The 19,440-nt window shown below is 50.4% G+C and overlaps 1 protein-coding gene across 27 annotated transcripts in view; it reads right to left on the reverse strand.

Annotated features, from left to right (window-relative positions):
• Positions 1 to 19,440, reverse strand: part of LOC119173303 (uncharacterized) — a 509,098-nt gene that overhangs the window by 352,631 nt on the left and 137,027 nt on the right. For 22 of the 27 annotated variants that reach the window (XR_012895517.1, XR_012895516.1, XR_012895522.1 and 19 more), the window contains one exon: positions 1,388 to 1,518. The exons of 4 other annotated variants lie outside the window; for them this stretch is intronic. Coding sequence is in view for 6 of the 23 variants with exons in the window: in XM_075896271.1 (XP_075752386.1) it covers positions 1,388 to 1,518 (131 nt within the window). In the remaining 17 variants the exon portion in view is untranslated. Of the gene's footprint in view, positions 1 to 1,387; positions 1,519 to 3,089; positions 3,225 to 19,440 lie in introns of those variants that run through there. One more of the 27 variants, XR_012895514.1, reaches the window with a different exon arrangement.

Raw genomic sequence — 19,440 nt, forward strand, 5'->3', positions numbered from 1 at the left:
TTTCCACTCATATTTTTTCTGTGAGTCAAGAACCTATATTTCTGTGAGTCAAGCTGATGCATGTTCTTTATTTAAAAATGCACTTTTTTATCCTATTACACCATTTGCAACATTACTCAACTTCATTAAATAAGGTTGCCAAGAGTTGTCACTAGTTTGAATCACTACGCGGCAAATAACAAACATTTACTGGGAAAATTTATTTACATATTCTACCTTCCTGCATGCATAGTAACAAACCTAGTAACCTTCTTCGTAGTAAACTTGCTAGCTTAGCTCACTACCTTCCAGTAAGTAGTAACAGGAGCTAGTAACCATCATAGTAGTACATTTACAAACATTATGTTGCCACCTCATAGTAGGTAGTAACTGCAGCTAATAAATGGCATGGTAGTAACTTTACTACCTTGTCATTTACTGCCTACTGTTACAACTTAGGTAGTGAATGTTGTAACAGCAATTTACTACCTCAAGGTTAGTAAGTTGCATCACCTTTTTTTGAGAGTGTAGCCATAACAGCCTGCTGAGACAGGCAGGCATCGCAAAGCTACTCTTGGTTGAGATGGGCGTTATGAGCAATGCCGACGCTTAGGCTAAATTTGGCACGTAGCAATGTATCAATGCGTAGACGAATATGAAACAGACGCCTATCAGAATTCGTTGCATGTACTGATAGTGGAAGGCACGGTGATTATGAATCACTTTACCGCTCCAGGAGGGCGACATTATCGCGCAGGTAAAGAGCACCGCGAGAGGGAAGTGGGTGGTATGAATTAATAAAGCACGTTTGTAACGAAGTAGAGTCGGAGTGAAAACATTTTTGAATATAGATACTAACCCTCAGTCGTGAAAATGTGGCCAAAAATTGGGGGGGGGGAAGTATTTGTCAAGGGTGCCTACTGTTTAATTTGTAGGAATCTTGAATATATATGACATGATTTTTCTTCCTCGGCCTTCATAGCATTTGGAAAAAAGCACTTTGATCTACATGTTGGACCAGTGAATCCTTACTTTACTGAGTTTGTAAGCAAACTACGGGAAGTGCTTCGGAAATGAAAATAGAGCGAATAAGTGTTGGTTTTGATGGATGCTCTTGCCAAAATGAAAGTTGTGTAATATCAGCCGTATGTAAGGAGCGCTGTTGTGGGAAAGTGCGCCTATTCTGGCAATAAAAAATTGTGGCCGTGGAACAGTCGACGCCGTGCTCGGCATCTTATGCTGCAGACCGAATATTGGGTGGTTCAATGCCCGTTGACGAAATTTTTTTTTACATCTGATCATGTATATTATTTTCGACGTCATTTGCATGAAGCAAATAGTCACTGAACCCTTGGTGCACCCCAACATGTGGCATCACTTTGGTGTGATAATAAGGGAAAACACTTACTCTTTTCGGAAGTATGTCTCCACGAAATAAAATGTTGGATTGAGGAACCCAAACTGTATGAAATCTTCAGGATCAATAGCCACGCTGCTCAGATGCGGCTCCGTCAACAGTATTTGAAGTACTTTGTCACGCTGGAATGGACAAGCAGTGTTCTGTTTGAGATGTCGTATCGATAGTTTCTTTGGTTGGAAGCTCTTAATCAAGCCCGAGCATGAAATTAGTGGCTTGTTCGTTTTATTCAGACACGAAGCTTCACTCAATTTTAAAAGCGTTAAAAAATAAGCCCAAAATACTTAGTTGTTTTGTGAAAAGAACCCTGTTTTTAAATAAAATTGTTCTTGAAACAATCCCCCAGCCTACGGGCAGCTTTGCGCATAGCAATATGTTCTGTAACCGCATTTACTAATTAGCTTCACTTATAAGCAAATCAAGCGTAAACAGATTATGTGAAAGTAAGCAATCACTAAGTCTCAGTTTTTTATTCTTAAAATCAACTGTTACAAATTAGCAGTTTCAATTCTAGGTGCGTTAGGTGCCATTCTGCATATTTCTTCCTCATCTTACAAATTACCAAGCAATTATGGTAATTTGTGTGGCGTAAAATGTCACGGAAGCCAGCTCGTGATAAGAGAACTTGTCTTCGTCGTGGCAGCAGCTTTAATTCGTGAAGGCAGAACAAAGATAATAACTTATCTTCCAACCTACGCAAGCTGTAACTTCGCGGCAGTATCGGCCAGCTCCTCAGAAACGCGACGACGAAGGGAACGCCCTTCAACTGAGCAGTGCAGGCGCCACTGCGTTTTAAGCGCATCCCAATCAAATAAATCAGACGCAGCGAGTGACACGCGTATTGCACGGGACAAATTTGAGCGAGAGCACGCGTCCTGGAGAACGTCAACATCAAGACGCCATGGTTTCTCCGAGAAGAAAAATAGAATTTTTAGTTCTAATAGAATCGGACGATGGTCAGTGACGTACACAGGCGAAGGTGGGATGGGCGGAACACGCAAGTCGGAGACAAACGTCTCTAAAGCATGTGGAATATAAGCCCGGTTGAGTCTGCTGGAGGAGTGTTCGCGGCGTCATGTCCAAACAAAATTATTGCCGTGTATGACATTATGCGCATCCACCAATTAAAAATGCTGGACAAGGCGTCGCAGCTCACGTGAATTCCAAGCAGACCGACCACAGCCAGGACCCTGTACATCGCATCGCGTATTTAGCACACAGTTAAAGTCTCCAATTAGAATTACATGACGACTGTCTAAGAAAAATACATCCAAATTTCGAAAAAAAATCATTAGACTGTCCGGTTTGTGCAGGCACATACACACATAGTATCCTCATTCGAAAAGAAAAGTAGGTACAATTTAGAGCAATAATTCTACCGACGCCGTCGTAAACAACGTGGTGACCTCTCAATAAAGCCCGAATAAATATAATGATGCCTACTCCCGTAAAACGAGTTGTAGTGAAAGAAAAATAGCAATCTAAGTTAAACTTTTGTTTAAAAGCCCTAACGTCGGATAGTGAACAGAAATTAGTTTCCTGCAGGCATAAAACATCACAATTTGCAGCACGTGCTACACTAGTCACCTCGGCCTGCTTTACTGGACTGCGAAAACCTTTTACGTTGAAGGAATTAATATTCAATGCGGTAGCCATCGTAAACAATAAAGACAAATTTGGATACTAGACTCACAGTTCAGACAAACGCGGGAGTGGGTGCCCCGCAAGCAGCTCAATCACTTCTTACAACCAGGCGACCCACCGGAAGCGCGGGGCTTCCGGGGCCACATCGAAGTCCGCAGGGGACTTCTGTCTCTGCTGGGGGCCTCCGAGTCGCTGCTGGATATTCGGTGGCGCTTGGTGCCGAGGCTCTTGAGTGAAGATGGCACAAAGTCGTCAAAACTGTCCCGACTGATCTCGCTTGGAGTGCTGTCGGTGTCTTTCTGCAGGGCCGTGTCGCTCCTAGTACTGTTCGTGTCCTCGTTAATGGAAGCCTCGTCACCTTGGGACAACGTCTCTTCAATGATAGGAGGACTAACAGAGGACTGGGCAGCCATGGGGTGAGCAACAGATATCACGTCAGCATCTGCGACGCGTCCGCCGAGTGGCGCCTCCTCTGGTAAGGGCTCGACCTGTGGTTGTGTGGGAACCACCACTGGTCGTGGGCCGCTAGATGGATCATCCGCACCTTGAGGGGCTGCCTGGTCTGGGCTGGCTGGAGACGCTGTGGGCGTTTGGTGTGGCGTCTGGTGTGGCATTGTGATGCACCCAACTTCGTCCTGCCAAAAAATCCGGGCCTGGCGTCAATGATACGACATCCTTATACTTGCCTGATTGAAGTGGCCGGTAATTCTTGGAGGCCGCCTCGGAATACGACGGCCTGATGGTGCAGGCGACGGTGGCATGCGGGTCACCACAACGGCGACACGGCAGCGAGCAGCCCTTCCCGTCGTGGCCGTAAACGCCGCACCTTCCACAAAACAGAGCTGTGCAATTCATGCGGAAGTGCCCGCTGTCTCCACATCGACGGCACACTCGCTGGATCCCTTTATAGTCACAAGTCACTCGATGGCCAGCGACCTTGAGGTAATTGGGCACCGGCGACGATGTCTTCATTTCCATCCGGACGAATGGCGTCCCAGTGATCACGGTTGGGCGCGATCCCATGAGTTCTCTGCTGATGTGCAGCACCTTCCCATAGGGAGACAATGCTTGCGCGAGGACCTCGCTGGGGACGCGGCACGACAGGAACAGAACGGTGACTTGAGTGACTTGGGGTCCCAAGGGTACGACAGCAACGCGCTCTCCTCTGATGATGAGGTGGGACGCGTCGACGACTTGAGCCAGAGCGGCCTGACTGTTAACGGTGACTTGGTAATTCCGGCCTCTAAAGTGCTGTACACAGTAGACCTCTTCGATTCCTACTATTGAAGACGTCGCGTCAACGACGTCTTCGGGACTAGTCCCCTCGGGGACGACTTCGTCGAAGGCTAGCGCCTTCTTCGGAGACTGGCTTGCCATTACGGGCGTCCGCCAGCCCAGGGACGCCCTGAGACGCTAACGACGACAACGAGGGAACACGAGCACAGGGCGAAGCTCCTTAAAGTAGCACCTGTTCGTCCCTCGTGGCCATCGTAGTAGTGTGTAACAAGTGTTTCATTTTGACCTCCGAGGTGGTGCCTGCGAGAGATTTCTTCTGTGCGTTGTTGAACAATAAATGATAGTGCTCAATTTACATGCCAATGACTGCTAAGGGGGAATGAGAGACAGGAGAATTCGGCTTTTAGTTAACGCGCACGCTGCGAATTTTTTTTTGTTCAACAACGCACAGAAGACAAGAAAGGGTTGCTCCGTTATACTCGCTGGGCATAACCTCCTAGGTTTCAGAAAAACTTAGCGAGCGTTGGGCCGCAGTGCCATGAAAACAGTGAACTAGTGTATACCATGAACTCGAGGTAATTAAAGGTAGGAAGTAGACACGAAACGCAAGCCGTAATAAAGTGTGCGTGTGCCTCCTTTCGCTCAGTCCTTGGAATGTCCGGTGGATGGCGGTGCTTTTACATGAGGAATATATGATGAAAAGATGCGAGGTGGCGGTACTTAGAGTGTTGAATAGGTGGACGAACGGGCACACAGACAGATGTATGCACGGACGCATGGACGGACGCCGGAGCGGATGCTTAGCGAAAGCAGGGATGGACGCAAAGATGAACATGCGGACGCAAGAACAGTCGCACGCACGGATGGGCGGATGGACGCACTGGCGGCCACTCAGATGCACGCATGAATGGACGGAAGCAACAACGAATGGACGGACGGATGCTTCGCCCCACTATCCATCATTCACTCTGTGCATATGCTGCCATTTTTTTTGCTTAAGAAACATCTGGCGTTTTTTAAGTTTTGCTTTTAGAAAACATTGGAGGACACTAGGGGGCAACGATTCATGCGGTCGTCTAAACATCGGCTCCTGCATGTTCACCTTTTTTTCTGCAAAAGTTACCTTTGTGCTTGATGCCTTTTGCTCCAGTCGATGGCTGAAGTATCGAGGACCGCGTGGAAACAATTTTGTCATGGTGGGTGGATCTTTTACCCACTTTTGAAGGACTTTGTTGCTCGTTCACGCCGTGGGTTGCTAGGCCTAAGGTTAGGCTTAGCTAAGCCTAACGCTAATATTAGCGCGTTTGAGCTATCAAGATGTCCATGGAAGTCACTGTGCAAGGGGAGGACATTTTTCCCGAAGAATTCTAGTGTTCTGGATGGACGACAGCGCTTTCTAAGCGTAAGTCAACTAAAACACCCGTGGTGCGCGCTGAAGTTCAAGGCCCACCATACGGCTAGAACGCTGGCACCCAATCTCCCGCCAACGTGAAGAAACGCCTCGCCAACGCGTCAAGGCTGCCTCATCTACCAAAGGAGCCTTTTCGAATGATTGTTAGGCCTCGGGGAGGCCTGAACGTTAAGAATACCAGTAACGTCCAGATTTCTGAAGCCCTCACGAAAGCGGCGCGTCTCTCCGCGGCGGATATCACAGACGACATCATTTGTCATAACTAAGGCTATGCAGAACATCGCTGCAATTAGTACGCCATCGCAAGCCAACGCCAAGGCCTATGCAAGTCTAGAGGCCATCACCGTTAATAACGCAGGATACGAGGTTGGCTCTCACATTGCTGCGCCCGACAACACATGCAAGGGCATCATCAGAAACATCGATGTGGAAATTGAGGACGAAGTGCTCAGAAGACTTCTTATTCAGCCGAGGAATCCCACCGTTCTCGAAGTGCGGCGAATCGAGAATTCTACCACTGTCGTTATCCTCTTCGAAGGACTTCGAGTCCCAAATCACGTCTTGCGTGGTCCCAGCATAGTCAAGCGCACCCTCTACCGATGGCAGACGGATGTCTGCTATACCTGTGGTAGACTCGGCAACAGAGCCAACATGTGCCCCACTCCAGGAAATGTTATCTGTCGAGGTTGCGGAATTAGCTACCTTGGCGACCAGCACATTTGCTCACCGAAGTACGCTTTCTGAGGAGGGCCTCATCAAACGGTCGACAGAACCTGTACTCGAAGGTTCGAGATACCTTATATTGCTACGTCGTCTTCACCAACCATCGTCTTCAACAACTATCGTCTTCACCACCTGCCCCTACCGTGACTTCTACATACGTCGTGTTACCTCCTGCTCGTGATCCCGGTGTATTTTCCGGTCAGGATGGCGTTGACGTCGACAATTGGATCAACCAGTACGAACGGGTCAGTGCAAACTATAGGTGGGACCCGACTCCTATGCTTGCCAATGTGCTTTTTTACCTCGATGGCCCACCGCGAGTGTGGTTCGAGACGCACGAAGCGGAGATTACGAGCTGAGACTCATTTAAAGAGAAGATCCGCGACCTTTTTGGCGACACCGTTGGGCGGCAGATCGCAGCGCGGAATCAACTGGCGGCTCGTGCACAGACGTCGACGGAGTCGTACGTCGCGTACATTCACGACGTCATCGCCCTATGCCGCCAGATTGACGTGCACAGGAGTGAATCTGAGAAAGTGGCCCATGTGCTGAAAGGCATAGCAGACGACGCATTTATTCTTTTAGTTTACAACAACGTTGCCACCGTCGACGCCATCATTAAAGAGTGCCGGTGGTTTGAAGAAGTCGAGAGCCGCCGTATTACTCAGCGATTCACCCGGCTGCCCAACACGGCCGCAACCTCATCGTGTGAAGCCGCCCGCCAGTCCCCCACGTATGACAACGTCACACGCATTGTTCGTCGGGAAATCGAAGCCGCCTGTCCAGCTCCTCTTCAGCCACCCGTTTTCGCAACGCTCGCCTCTGACCAACAACAGCCGTCAGTGGCGTTAATACAAGCTGTGGTGAGGCAGGAGTTTGCGAACCTCGGCCTTCCATCAGCATGTCCTTTGACTCGCCCTGAAGTCCCGTCCTACTCCCGAGGACACGCTCACCGTTCACCTCCAACAATGCCCATCCGTAACCCTTCGGAATGGCGAACACCCGACGACCGGCCTATTTGTTTTTCCTGCCACCAGCTTGGGCATGTTTCTCGCTATTGCCGCCGCCGTTGGTCAAACCAACCACGTTAGACTTTCTCTACCTCGGCGCTCATGCATCCGACAACCCCTCGACGTTCAGTCGCCGCACCCTTCTATTTCTATTCGTCGTCATCTTACGAGCCCTTCACTGACGCCCATTTGCCCGGTCACCGCTACCCTGACGCCCCTTCGTCCGGTCGCCGCAGCTCTCGCTCCCCGTCGCCGCTACGTCGCCAATCCCGCTCTCCGCCACCTCGGCACTTTTCCTCGCCGAGCTTCTCTGGATGACCGCAGCAGGAAAACTAGATATTGCAGCTTATAGAGGTGAAGCTGCAATACCAATGACGGCCGAAAATCCTATACTGACGCTTCCCACGCACCATAGCCTGCTTGAAGCAGAAGTCGACCATGTTCCTGTGACCGCCCTCATTGACACAGGTGCGTACCTGTCTATTATGAGCGCTTCTCTACGCTGCCGCTTACAAAATATTATGACGCCATCTACGACGCAGGCAATACGTGTTGCCGATGGCGGTACTGTACCAGTAATCAGAATGTGCACTGCTCATGTCAGCATTGCCGGTCGTCACGCCGTGGTCCTTTTTGCCGTGCTAGCCTGCTGCCCTCATGACCTCACACTTGGCCTTGATTTTCTTTCGGCACACTCGGCCTTAAGTGATTGTTCGTCTGGTACCCTCAGCCTTGATCTACCAATCTTTGCCGACTACTCTGCAAAGCCCACCAGCCGCTTGATCCCAACCACTTTCGTTCGCCTGCCACCTCGAGCCGTCACGTACGTGTCTTTGTCATCGACTCCTCCCGTTCCTGATGGTGACTACATCGTTACGCCAATTACTGACGTTAGGCTGACGCGCAGTGTTACTGTGCCCTATACCATCGCGACCATAGCGGATAACTGTGTATTACTTCCGCTCCTTAACTTAGGTTTCACCCCTCAAGTGTTGCCCTGCCGGATGTCTCTAGCCAAGCTAACTGCCGTAACAGAGGACGATGTCAGTGTTGTCGCTGTATCTGCTCTTCATCAAAGCGCAGTCTCACGGTCACCCAGCTTAGACGATGGTATTTTACGAAACATGATTGGATCGAAGCTGTCGCCTCACCAGGCCGGCGCTGTCTGCCAAGTTTTGGCCTAATACAGTGACATTTTCGACACCAACTATCATCCCTTGGGCCAGACTAAAATTGTCACTCACCAAATCAACACTGGTGACTCTGCGCCCATTCACCGTCGACCGTACGGCGTGTCAGCGTCCGAGCGAGAAGTGATTTAAAAAAAGTGGCCAAAATGATCACGAAAAACGTAATCTAACCATCAACGAGCCCTTGGGCGTCTCCCGTGGTATTAGTAAAAAAGAAAGACGGCTCATGGCGTTTCTGCGTTGATTATCGCCACCTCAACAAAATTACCAAAAAAGACGTGTACCCTCTACCACGCATTGACGATGCCCTTGATTGCCTCCATGGCGCCACCTTCTTTTCATCTCTCGATCTCCGATCTGGCTACTGGCAAATTGCTGTGGATGACATGGACCGAGAAAAGACCGCCTTCGTTACCACTGACGGTCTTTACCAATTCAAGGTCATGCCATTCGGGCTCTGCTACGCGCCAGCGACCTTCGAGAGAATGGACACGCTCCTACAAGGATTTAAATGGTCGACATGTTTGTGTTACCTGGACGACGTGATCATTTTCTCACCTACTTTTGCAACCCATCTTGAACGCCTTTCGACCATTCTATCCATATTTCGACGGGCCGGCCTGCAGCTCAATTCCTCCAAGTGCCACTTGGGTCTCCGTCAGATTACCGTATTGGGTCACCTTGTTGACGCGGCCGGCGTACGGCCAGACCCGGCGAAAGTACGCGCTGTAACTAACTTCCCAGTCCCCCGCTCTGTCCATGATGTTCGCAGTTTCGTGGGCCTCTGCTCCTACTTTCGTCGGTTCGGGAAAAACTTCGCGACACTCGCACGGCCACTCACCGACCTTCTAAAACAAGACGCCCCATTTTCTTGGGGCCCTCCTCAAGCTGACGCTTTCTCTCAGCTAATCACCGCTCTAACGACACCTCCTATCCTTGCACATTTTTACCCCGATGCTCCAACAGAAGTGCGAACAGACGCGAGTGGTCACGGAATTGGTGAAATTTTGGCGCAAATTCAGCGGGGCAACGACCGTGTAATCCCGTACGCAAGCCGTCTGCTTTCTAAGTCAGAACGTAATTATTCTATAACAGAACGGGAATGTCTCGCTCTTGTTTGGGCGGTTTCGAAATTCCGTCCTTACTTGTATGGCCGCCCTTTCCGTGTCATCACAGATCATCACGCGCTGTGTTGGCTTTCTTCTCTGAAAAGCCCCACTGGACGACTTGGTCGTTGGGCATTACGCCTACAGGAGTGTTCCTACTCGGTTGCTTATAAGTCTGGACGTCTCCATCTGGACGCCGATTGCTTATCCCGCTACCCTGTTGATCAGCCCGACGAACCAGACATCGAGCCTAGCCTTAGCGTCATGTCAATGTCCCAGTTTCTTCAGATTGGTCATGAACAACGTCGTGATGCTTCTCTGCGACAAATTATTGGCCGTCTCGAATCTGCTCCGAACGACACGTCACTTCGCATGTACGTCCTCCTGAACGGCACGCTGTACCGTCGTAGCCTCCAGCCAGATGGCCCTGAGCTCCCTCTTGTCGTGCCGAAAAATTTGCGTTCAACCGTGCTGCACGAGCTTCACGATGAAGCAAGTGCTGGTCATCTGGGTGTATCTCGGACGTACGACTGCGTGCGTCGCCGCTTCTTTTGGCGCGGTCTCACCCGGTCCGTTCGCCGTTACGTGTCCTCCTGCGATAAATGCCAACGTAGGGAGCGACCTACTGCGCCCCCAGCTGGACTTCTTCAACTGATCTCCATCCCAACCGAACCTTTCTTCCGTGTTGGTATAGATCTTCTCGGTCCTTTTCCCGAGTCAAAATCGGGCAACAAGTGGGTCGCCGTTGCTATAGACTACGCGACTAGGTATGCCATCACTCGAGCGCTCCCCGCCAGCACCGCCACTGACGTTGCGGACTTTTTGCTCCACGACGTCATTATACACCATGGCGCTCCTCGCCAATTACTCACGGATCGCGGCCGCGCATTTTTGTCCCGTGTAATCGGCGATCTTCTGCGCTCTTCCTCGACGCACCACAAAGCTGACCACTTCCTACCATCCCCAAACAAATGGTCTTACCGAACGGCTAAATCGGACCCTAACGGACATGCTCGCGATGTATGTGTCCTCCGACCACCATGACTGCGACCTGGCGCTACCTCACGTGACCTTCGCGTACAATTTCTCGCGTCACGACATTACTGGCTATTCACCCTCTTATTTGCTTTATGGCCGTGATCCGAAGTTACCACTCGACGCCCTACTTCCAACCACTACAACGCCGTCAACCAAATATGCACGCGAAGCTATTGCTCGTGCCGACCACGCCCGTCAGATCGGCCGCTCTAGACTTTCGGCTTCGTAAGTCACCCAGAAAGCCATCTACGACAGCCGGCATGCTGACGTTCACTTCTCACCCGGTTCGCTTGTTCTCCTGTGGTGCCCAGTTCGTCGAGTTGGCTTATCAGAGAAGTTGTTGTCTCGCTACATGGGTCCTTACCGTATCATCCTCCAGGTAACCGACGTCACCTATGAGATCATTCCTGCATCTGAGACCACAAGCCTCCCTGCAACCACACCCAGTGATGTTGTGCACGCCAGCAGGCTAAAACCTCACCGCCTGCCTACTGAAGACCGTAGTTAATGTGCACCGAGACGGCGCTTTTACCGCCGGGGGGAGGGGGGGTAATGCTACGTAGCTGACATATCAGTGGTCAGAAGAGTACAACGAGGAAGTGGTCTGTCGGTTGTGCGGGCTATCTTCCATTTTAGTCGACGCCATACGCATCAGTTTGAATATAAATTTTAAATAGACAGGCCTCGTGTCATTTTTACGTAACAATATTGTCAGACAGCGTAGAAGAGAAGCGACTTTGTCAAGGACTTCCTACCGATACATGAGCTGTCCGAACCAGCCAATAAGTCCAGGTTCCAGTCCAAGAGATCGAGGAGGCGCTCCCAATACAGGAGCGGTCTCCGATCCACAAGCCATTCCCTGTCCCGGAGCTGTTCCCGATCACGGGGCCCGGCCATCAGCATTCAGGTGCCTGCTGCCACAGCAACCGAGTGGGCTGACCGTGTCAAAGGATCCCAGAAACAGGTAACGGGGGGCGTGCTGCCAGAGCAGAACACTGATAGAATTATTCAGCTGGAAAGGGAGAATGCTGCAATAAAGAGGCGATTACGCAACTTAGAGTCAAGATAATCGCCCTTAAGAAAGCTATTAACGCTAGGAGTGAGGCTCCACAACATCCTCAGGTCACTAGACTCGAAACGCCCATTGAAACGTCTATGGAAATGGCAATAGAAACGCCCGTAGAAAAACCCGCGGAGACGCCCGACAAAACACCCATGAAAGTGCAGTGTACTGTTCGTCCAGCCAAAAAGAGGGCTTTGACGAGACCAAGGAAGATTTTAAAAAAGTGCTGGAGTGAAAATCATAGCCTAGGAATGAAGCCGTGCCTCTGGCGAGATGGCGGCTGCAGCGGCCATCTTACTTGGGACATAATAAAGTATCACCGTTCAGCGATTAAGAACGAAGCGTTTCCTTCGCACGCCCAATGAGTGTAATATGGAAACTTTTTCGGGTAACACAGTTCTCCACGTGCATCTTAGTGTTACTAGTTTTCCTTGTTGAGCCTCTTATTGGAGGCAAAGTTCTTGGGAAGTTCAGTCACGCATACTCCTATCTGTGTATTGTTTCGTCGGGAACAACTATCGTTTATTATAGAACTAACGTAGCATTTACCTAACATAACAACGACATTCATCTTCAAGTGGGCACTATCAGAAAAGAGCATGTTTCCACCATCTTAGCAGTGGCAAAAGCTGGCTTCGCTTCTGTTGGCAAGGCATTCCGGGAGTTCTCACCCCAGCAATTTTTTTTAATCCTCCTTGGATGAGACCCGCGTTTAATGAGGGACTGCGTAGTTTTTGGAGATCAGAGACATGTTCTAGTCGCTTAGCCAAACAGTCGCCTTGGTTCATGTTAAGGTCGTTACCTTGGCGAACAAATTCAGTGCACTGGATGCCAAGGTCAATACGTTGGACGCTAACTTCTGTGCGTTGGCCGCTAAAGTTAACGTGCTCGAGCGCAGGCGCATATCTTTCGAGCCTAACCATGGCGCGTCCACCTAAAGAGTTCAGGATTTGGCAGTGTAACTGCTGGGGGTTTACCTGCAAGAAGGCCTTCAGCAGTTCATTCGTTCTCACTCTGAAAAGCCGCACGTCATTTTGCTTCAGGAGACGCTTTCGGATTTTGTCATTCTGCCGGGTTACATATCTCACGCTCTTTATGGAGACGGACGAAGGGGCGTTTGCACGCTCGTATCTAAGGGATACACCTATATCTCGTATGATCTTTCTATGAACAGTAGTAAAGTGGAACACTCATTGGTCGAAATTGTTCCGGGGGGTCATTTAAAGAGTAGCGTTTTCATCCTGCATATTTATAGTTCGCCAAATGACTCGAGACAAAGGTTTGCGGCGCTCTTGAGTAAGGCTGCCGCCAGGGCCAGTATCTCCCTATTTGTGCTGGCGGGTGATTTCAACGCTCCTCATCAGGCTTGGGGTTATCTGCGGTCATCTCGTAAAGGCAAGGATTTGTGGCAAGCAGCAGCGAACTTGAACCTCACCCTGGCCACGGACCCATCATTTCCGACCAGGATGGGTAACTCCTGCACGAGGGACACCACGCCGGATTTTACCTTTGTTAAAAATGTGGAATCTCCTACTTGGCACAACTTGCACGTGGATCTGGGTAGTGACCTCAATGTCTTGGCTACCCATATCAGTGTAAAGGGCAAACCCGCAAGAGAGTTTAGTTTCACAGATTTGGATCACTTCCGGCAGACTCAACGCCCAGCTTGAATCAATTGGTCAAACAGCTCAAGGGAGACGTCGGTGAGGCTCCGAAAAAATACACACGGATTCGGAAACGGATAGGGTGGACAGCCGCTTTGCGCACCTCCTAGAGGCCAAATCATTACCCAATAGGTGGAAGGGGCAGAGGCTCGATCGTCGGCTCCGCAAGAAAATTGCTGAACTTAACTGAACCATCGAGGACCACTGCCCCGCCACGGTGGTCTAGTGGCTAAGGTACTCGGCTGCTGACCCGCAGGTCACGGGATCGAATCCAGGCTGTGGCGGCTGCATTTCCGATGCAGGCGGAAATGTTTTAGGCCCGTGTACTCAGATTTCGGTGCAGGTTAAAGAACCCCAGGTGGTCGAAATTTCCGGAGTTCTTCACTACGGTGTCCCTCATAATCATGTGGTGGTTTTGGGACGTTAAACCACACAAATCATCATCAATCATCGTCACGCATCGGGGATCACTGCCAGACCCTTTCTAGGCAGCAGTGAGGTGAGGTGTGCAATTCTCTTGATGGCCAAATGAGAATAGAAGAGAAATTGAATTTGCTAAAGCACCTTTTGCACGAGTCAAATTCGAAGAGTAATTAAAGGCAAGCCAGTGCTAAACTCATACATGCTGCCAGACAGTCTGATTCTGAAGACGCTATACTGGATGGTTTGGCTCACAGATGTTTACCCATTGGCTCCTCGAGCTGTTCAGATTATCCGTCTTACACTGGAACCCCTTGAACTGAGCTCGGAGAGCCCTTTACCACCAGGGACGTTTGATACGTTCTTCAAAACCTTAATGGACGGTCCGCTCCGGGGCCGGATGGCATCTCGAACAAGGCCCACAGGAACCTGGAAGACGAATCCATCAATTATCTTACCGACGAGATCAATCGCATATGGAGAGAAGGTTCTGTCCCAGACTCTAGGAAAATGGCATCGGTTGTCTTCATTCCCAAGCCGGGGCGACCTCCAGGTTTAGGCAATCTAAGGCCCATATCGCTAACGTCCTGTGGCGGCAAGGTGGTGGAGCATGTCATTTACAACCGTGTCTATAAGTACATCAAAAAGAAAGTTCTTTTTTCTTACAACATGGTTGGGTTTTGTCCATCTTTGTCCGCACAGGACACAATGAAGCTGCTCAAACACCAAATCATAGACGTGAACACAAGGGACGTAAGAGGCATCCTGGGTCTTTACTTGGAAAAAGCGTTTGACAACATCTCTCACGCGCACATCTTAAACTCCATTTCGGAGCTTGGACTAGGTGAAGCCTTACACAGATACGTCAGCTCCTTTCTCGAATCCAGGCAGGCCACGCTCAATATCGGAGACCTCAAGTCCTCTCCCACAGCACTGGGCCCTAAGGCACGCCGCAAGGAGTGGTGATATCTCCGCTTCTCTTTAACATCGCTACATGCAAGTTGTCCACACTGCTATCTAACATGAAGGGCATCAGCCATACGCTTTACACTGATGATATTACCATCTGGTGTCCTGGAGGTAGCGAAGGGGAAGTCGAGACTGCACTCCACGAAGCCATCGATCAGACAAAGCTCTTCCTTGCTGGCACAGGGCTGAGGTGCTCCTCGAGTAAATCAGAGCTGCTTTTATACAGGCCCAATAGAAAAGGAGCCAGGCCAAAAAACTGGAAGCCTTTATCAGAGGTAGACGTTGTACTTCACACCGGAAGTGGCGCCCTCATTCCGAGAGTGAACGCTATTAGAGTGCTGGACATTATAGAGTCGCACGGTTACAACGGACAAACCATCACTAAGATTTCAACCAAGACCGAGAACATGATCAGGTTGATTAATAGGGCTTCGAACAGGAGAGGGGGACTCAGAGAGGACGATCTACTGAGGCTCTTTCATGCATTCCTCAAGAGTGACGCAACGTACTTTGCTGCCATGCACTCTAGGTATGGATTAGAAAAGAAGTAGCTGGAAACTCTGATGAGAAAAAGCGTAAAGAGGGTGTTGGGAATTCCGGTGCGAACGAGCACTGAGCGGCTTGCGCAGTTAGGAGTTCATACACCCTAGATGAGATCATTGAAGCCCAAGAGACTGCACAGCTAATGCGCCTGTCGTCTACGCCGGCTGGTGGGAAGATTTTTTCCATCCTAGGCTTGAGTCCGGTGTTCGTAGAGGATCGCCGTCTTCGTTTACCGAATGAACAGCGTACTGCCATCCAGGTCTCTCCGATCCCGCGAAACGTCCATCCTCAGCACAGCGTACGAAGGCGCCGGGCTAGGGCCATCACACTTCTCAAGCACTTCACGAACAAACCTCTTTCAGTGTGTTTTGTCGATGCCGCTCAGTACGGTCGCTCAGATAGGTTTTCTGTTATTTCCGTCAATCGTATAGGTTCTATTATCAATGCTGCGTCAGTTAGGCGCTCAACTCCCTCAAGAGCCGAACGTTTGGCTGTAGCCCTTGCCCTGTTGGATGACAGTAGATCACAAATCTTCACCGACTCAAGGTCAGCGGTCAAGGCTTTCGCCTCTGGTTCCGTCTGTACTGAAGTATTTGAACTACTTGAAAATAGGACACTTTCCCCACATACAATTACCTGGTTTCCTGCCCATCTCGAATCCCTACTGGACTCTCAAGTAAACCTGAATGACACTGCTCACTCCCGGGCGCGAGGAGTAACCCTCCACACTGGGGAGGACGTAGGTCCGCAGGCTGGCAGTGAGATATTCAGGGACGCCTTACTTACATTCGGTGAAGCGGCTATGCACTACCAGTTGAGTAGGTGGTCATTTGCTCCTCCACACAAAAAGTTGTTGAGACCTCAGGCCATCAAGTTTAGAATGCTCCAGACCAGGTCCTATTCAAGCCTATTTTTCCTCAGCATAGTCTCCTCAGAAGCTTTTGATTCTACTTGTCCTGATTGTGGTGAGGTTAGTGACTTAGCACATGTGCTCTGGCAGTGCCCCTCGTTACGGGGCCCAAGTCAGTTCACAGAAGAAGACTGGGACTCTGCCTTACGAAGTTCAGAGTTGCTAACACAACACGGGCTGTCCAGAGAGCCCACGATGCGGCAGTCAGGCTAGGCATCCCCGTTCCTACGTGGGAGCAGCCCGCAACGTTGCTCTAAAGGAGCAGGTTTTCTCAGGACCCAATTAGGTTATTTGTCTGTCTGTCTGTTTAGAAAACATCTGGCGTCTTTCGTTGGTTTATTTCATCAATCAATGGCATTTAGAACAAAAGCTTTTTTATTGATTAATCACGCACAGGAGAAATCTCACCAAGCACTACCTTGGAGGTTAACAATGGCTGCTACTGGGAATGAGAGACAGCAGAATTCGGCTTTTAACACTTCTAATTCTACTAACGTTTCCTACTGGAACAAGCCAATGGCTGCTAATGAAGAATCAGAGACAAAAGAATTTGGCTTTTAGTTAACGCCCACGCTTCGAATTTTTTGGTTGCTGTTGTTCAACAACGCACAGGAGAAATCTCCCACCGGCACCACCATGGAGGTCAAAGCGTAAGACTGGTTACACACTACGACTACGACTACGAGGAACGAACGGGTGCCGCTATAAGGAGCTTCGCCCCTAAAACAATGGACCACCTCCCTGAAGGGAACCCTGATGGGATGCGAAGCCACAGTGGTGCGCACGGCGTTGACGCAGTTGAAACGGGCGTCGACGTGGATGTTGGAAGAAAAATCTGAAGTGAAACTCGGTGTAGCATTTACTGGAGTGAACGTTTATTTGAAATACCAAGACACGGGAGGAGAGACGCGTTGAAGACGCTAGCGCTTGGCTTCCTCAGCTCACGTTTCGTTGGTGTCACCCCCATGCCGTCTCTATTCCCGAACGCGATCGGCGTTCTAGACTGGCACCTTGTCGGTAGCGTTGGTTTTCCACTGCCCACACTTGCATTCGGCTTCCCAGGCTCCCGCCTCGTCAGTCTTCCAGGCGCAACGTCGCCATTCACGAACGCGATTGTCTTCGCTAAGCCGCAACACTGGAGACGGCCGATAAGGCCACGCGCACACTAACAAGAAGCATGCCTCGGCGGCCTCCCGCCCGTCGGCGTGATCGCTCAGAGAGCAGCGGCGCGCTGTCCACATTGCTGGCGCCACGGAACCACGGCCGAGCTAGATGACGGCACGCGAGCACGCGCAGCGCGCCTACTCGCAGCTTCTTCTCACCGACAGATGGAGAGATGTGGCGTCGGTGAGGACATCATTCCGACGAGAGGAACGGGCTCGAGCATCGGGATCGGTGGAGAGCGTAAAGCGTTAGAGATGACACGCGGAGAGAGGCTAAGAGGAGAGTGACGCAACGCTCGCACACTGCGAGGGAAGGCGTGGCATACTTGGTACCGCCTCCGTGCGGAGAGACAGGGTTACACAGTCTAGTGAAGGAGCTGCTTCGCTCGTAAAAACAAATCAGAGCATATTGCCACATGATATGCTTGGGTGAGATCCAGGAGTGAAAGAAGACAAAGACGATCTGTCTGAGCTGCTGCTTGGCTAGTCGCCTCAACGAACCCATTAAACCAAGTTTGTTTTAAGAAACGTGACAATATCCTCAGAGTAAATGATCAGTGTGCGGAACGTCCATCCGTCCGTTCGTACGTCTGTTTCTCCATTCGTTCGCCTGTATCTGTCTGTGCGTGCGGGTGTCTGTGTGTGCGTATGTCTGTCCGTTTATCTGTCCGTGCGTCCGACGTCCGTTCGTACTACTGCACACACTTCTTTTAGATCAACGTCATCTAGGAAATGAGACTAGAAATGGTCTGATATATGTTCGTCCATGCTCAATCCCTACACAGGATGCACTAGCCGGACGAAACTAATGTCCAATACATACAGGGGCTGCAACGTTTGGCTGACACCTGTACACTCTACGTCAAGTGCCGGATAATGAACGGCACATAGCCGGCGCGGTCCTCCGTACTGAATAAAATCCTGTCTATAGGGAGCCCAGCAATAAAAATATCCGTGACTTCCGCGCTGCACGGAAGTCACGCATACAGCCGATAAGACCAGGCGCAAGAAGGCAAAAAAAATTGGTTCTAAATCTGCATGTTTCACCGCAAATGTCATCGAAAGACAATAGTCTTGCGTCTGGAGAGAGTGAACAAAACGTTTATTTGATGTTCCGCGCAAGAAAAACGTGCATGGTATTCTGCAGGCGCTGCGTTAGAGTGCCTCGAGCGTGTAGTGGAGGTGAACGAGCGTATCGAGGCACGTTAGACACAAGTGCCATCTGGCAGTTATTTTCGAAAACGCAGGCGTGCAGCCCGCGGAGAAAGATGCGCGCCAGTCTCGGAGGTGATAAGGTGTAGAACGCAAAGCGACGGGCAGGTGCCACCACCGTGACGTCGTAGCAATGCGTTGGAAACGCCTTTTTTTGAGCATCGCGTTGCACAGTCACCACAGCGCGATTAAGCGCTACATACCTTAGAGTTCCTTGTGTATGCCTCTTCTAGTATGAAGGCAGACATACAAAAAATCGAAGCGTTGTGGTGACTCAGATATGCGCTATAATTGCTTCTAATTGACAATCGCACACAACTATGAACGCTAAACTTTGAGCAATATTGGAGGGCGCTGCGGATGGGGTTCGCCGTTTAGTGCCGTTTGAGGTATCGTTAGGGCGGACAAACAGACAGGCAGACAGACCACAATTTTTCCGCTTAAGGTCCTAAAAAGAGGGAGAGCCGCCGTCTCTGTCGTGCCAGCCTAGCACCAGGAGTCGGCATCAACTTACGCAGAACCGTTCAGCCACAAGCGTGAGCGCCGAAAAAAATGGCAGCATATCCACAGAGTGAATGATGGAGAGTGGGGCGAAGCATTTCTCCGTCCATGCGTCCGTCTGTGTGACCGTCCATGCGTCTGTTCGTGCGCCCGCCCCTGCGTTCGTTCATGCATCCGCCCCTGCGTCCTTTCATGCGTCCATCCATGCATCTCTCTGTGTGTCCGTTCGTCCATCTATTCA

This window comes from Rhipicephalus microplus, chromosome 5, assembly GCF_043290135.1.
Source record: "Rhipicephalus microplus isolate Deutch F79 chromosome 5, USDA_Rmic, whole genome shotgun sequence".
NCBI lineage: Eukaryota > Metazoa > Arthropoda > Arachnida > Ixodida > Ixodidae > Rhipicephalus > Rhipicephalus microplus.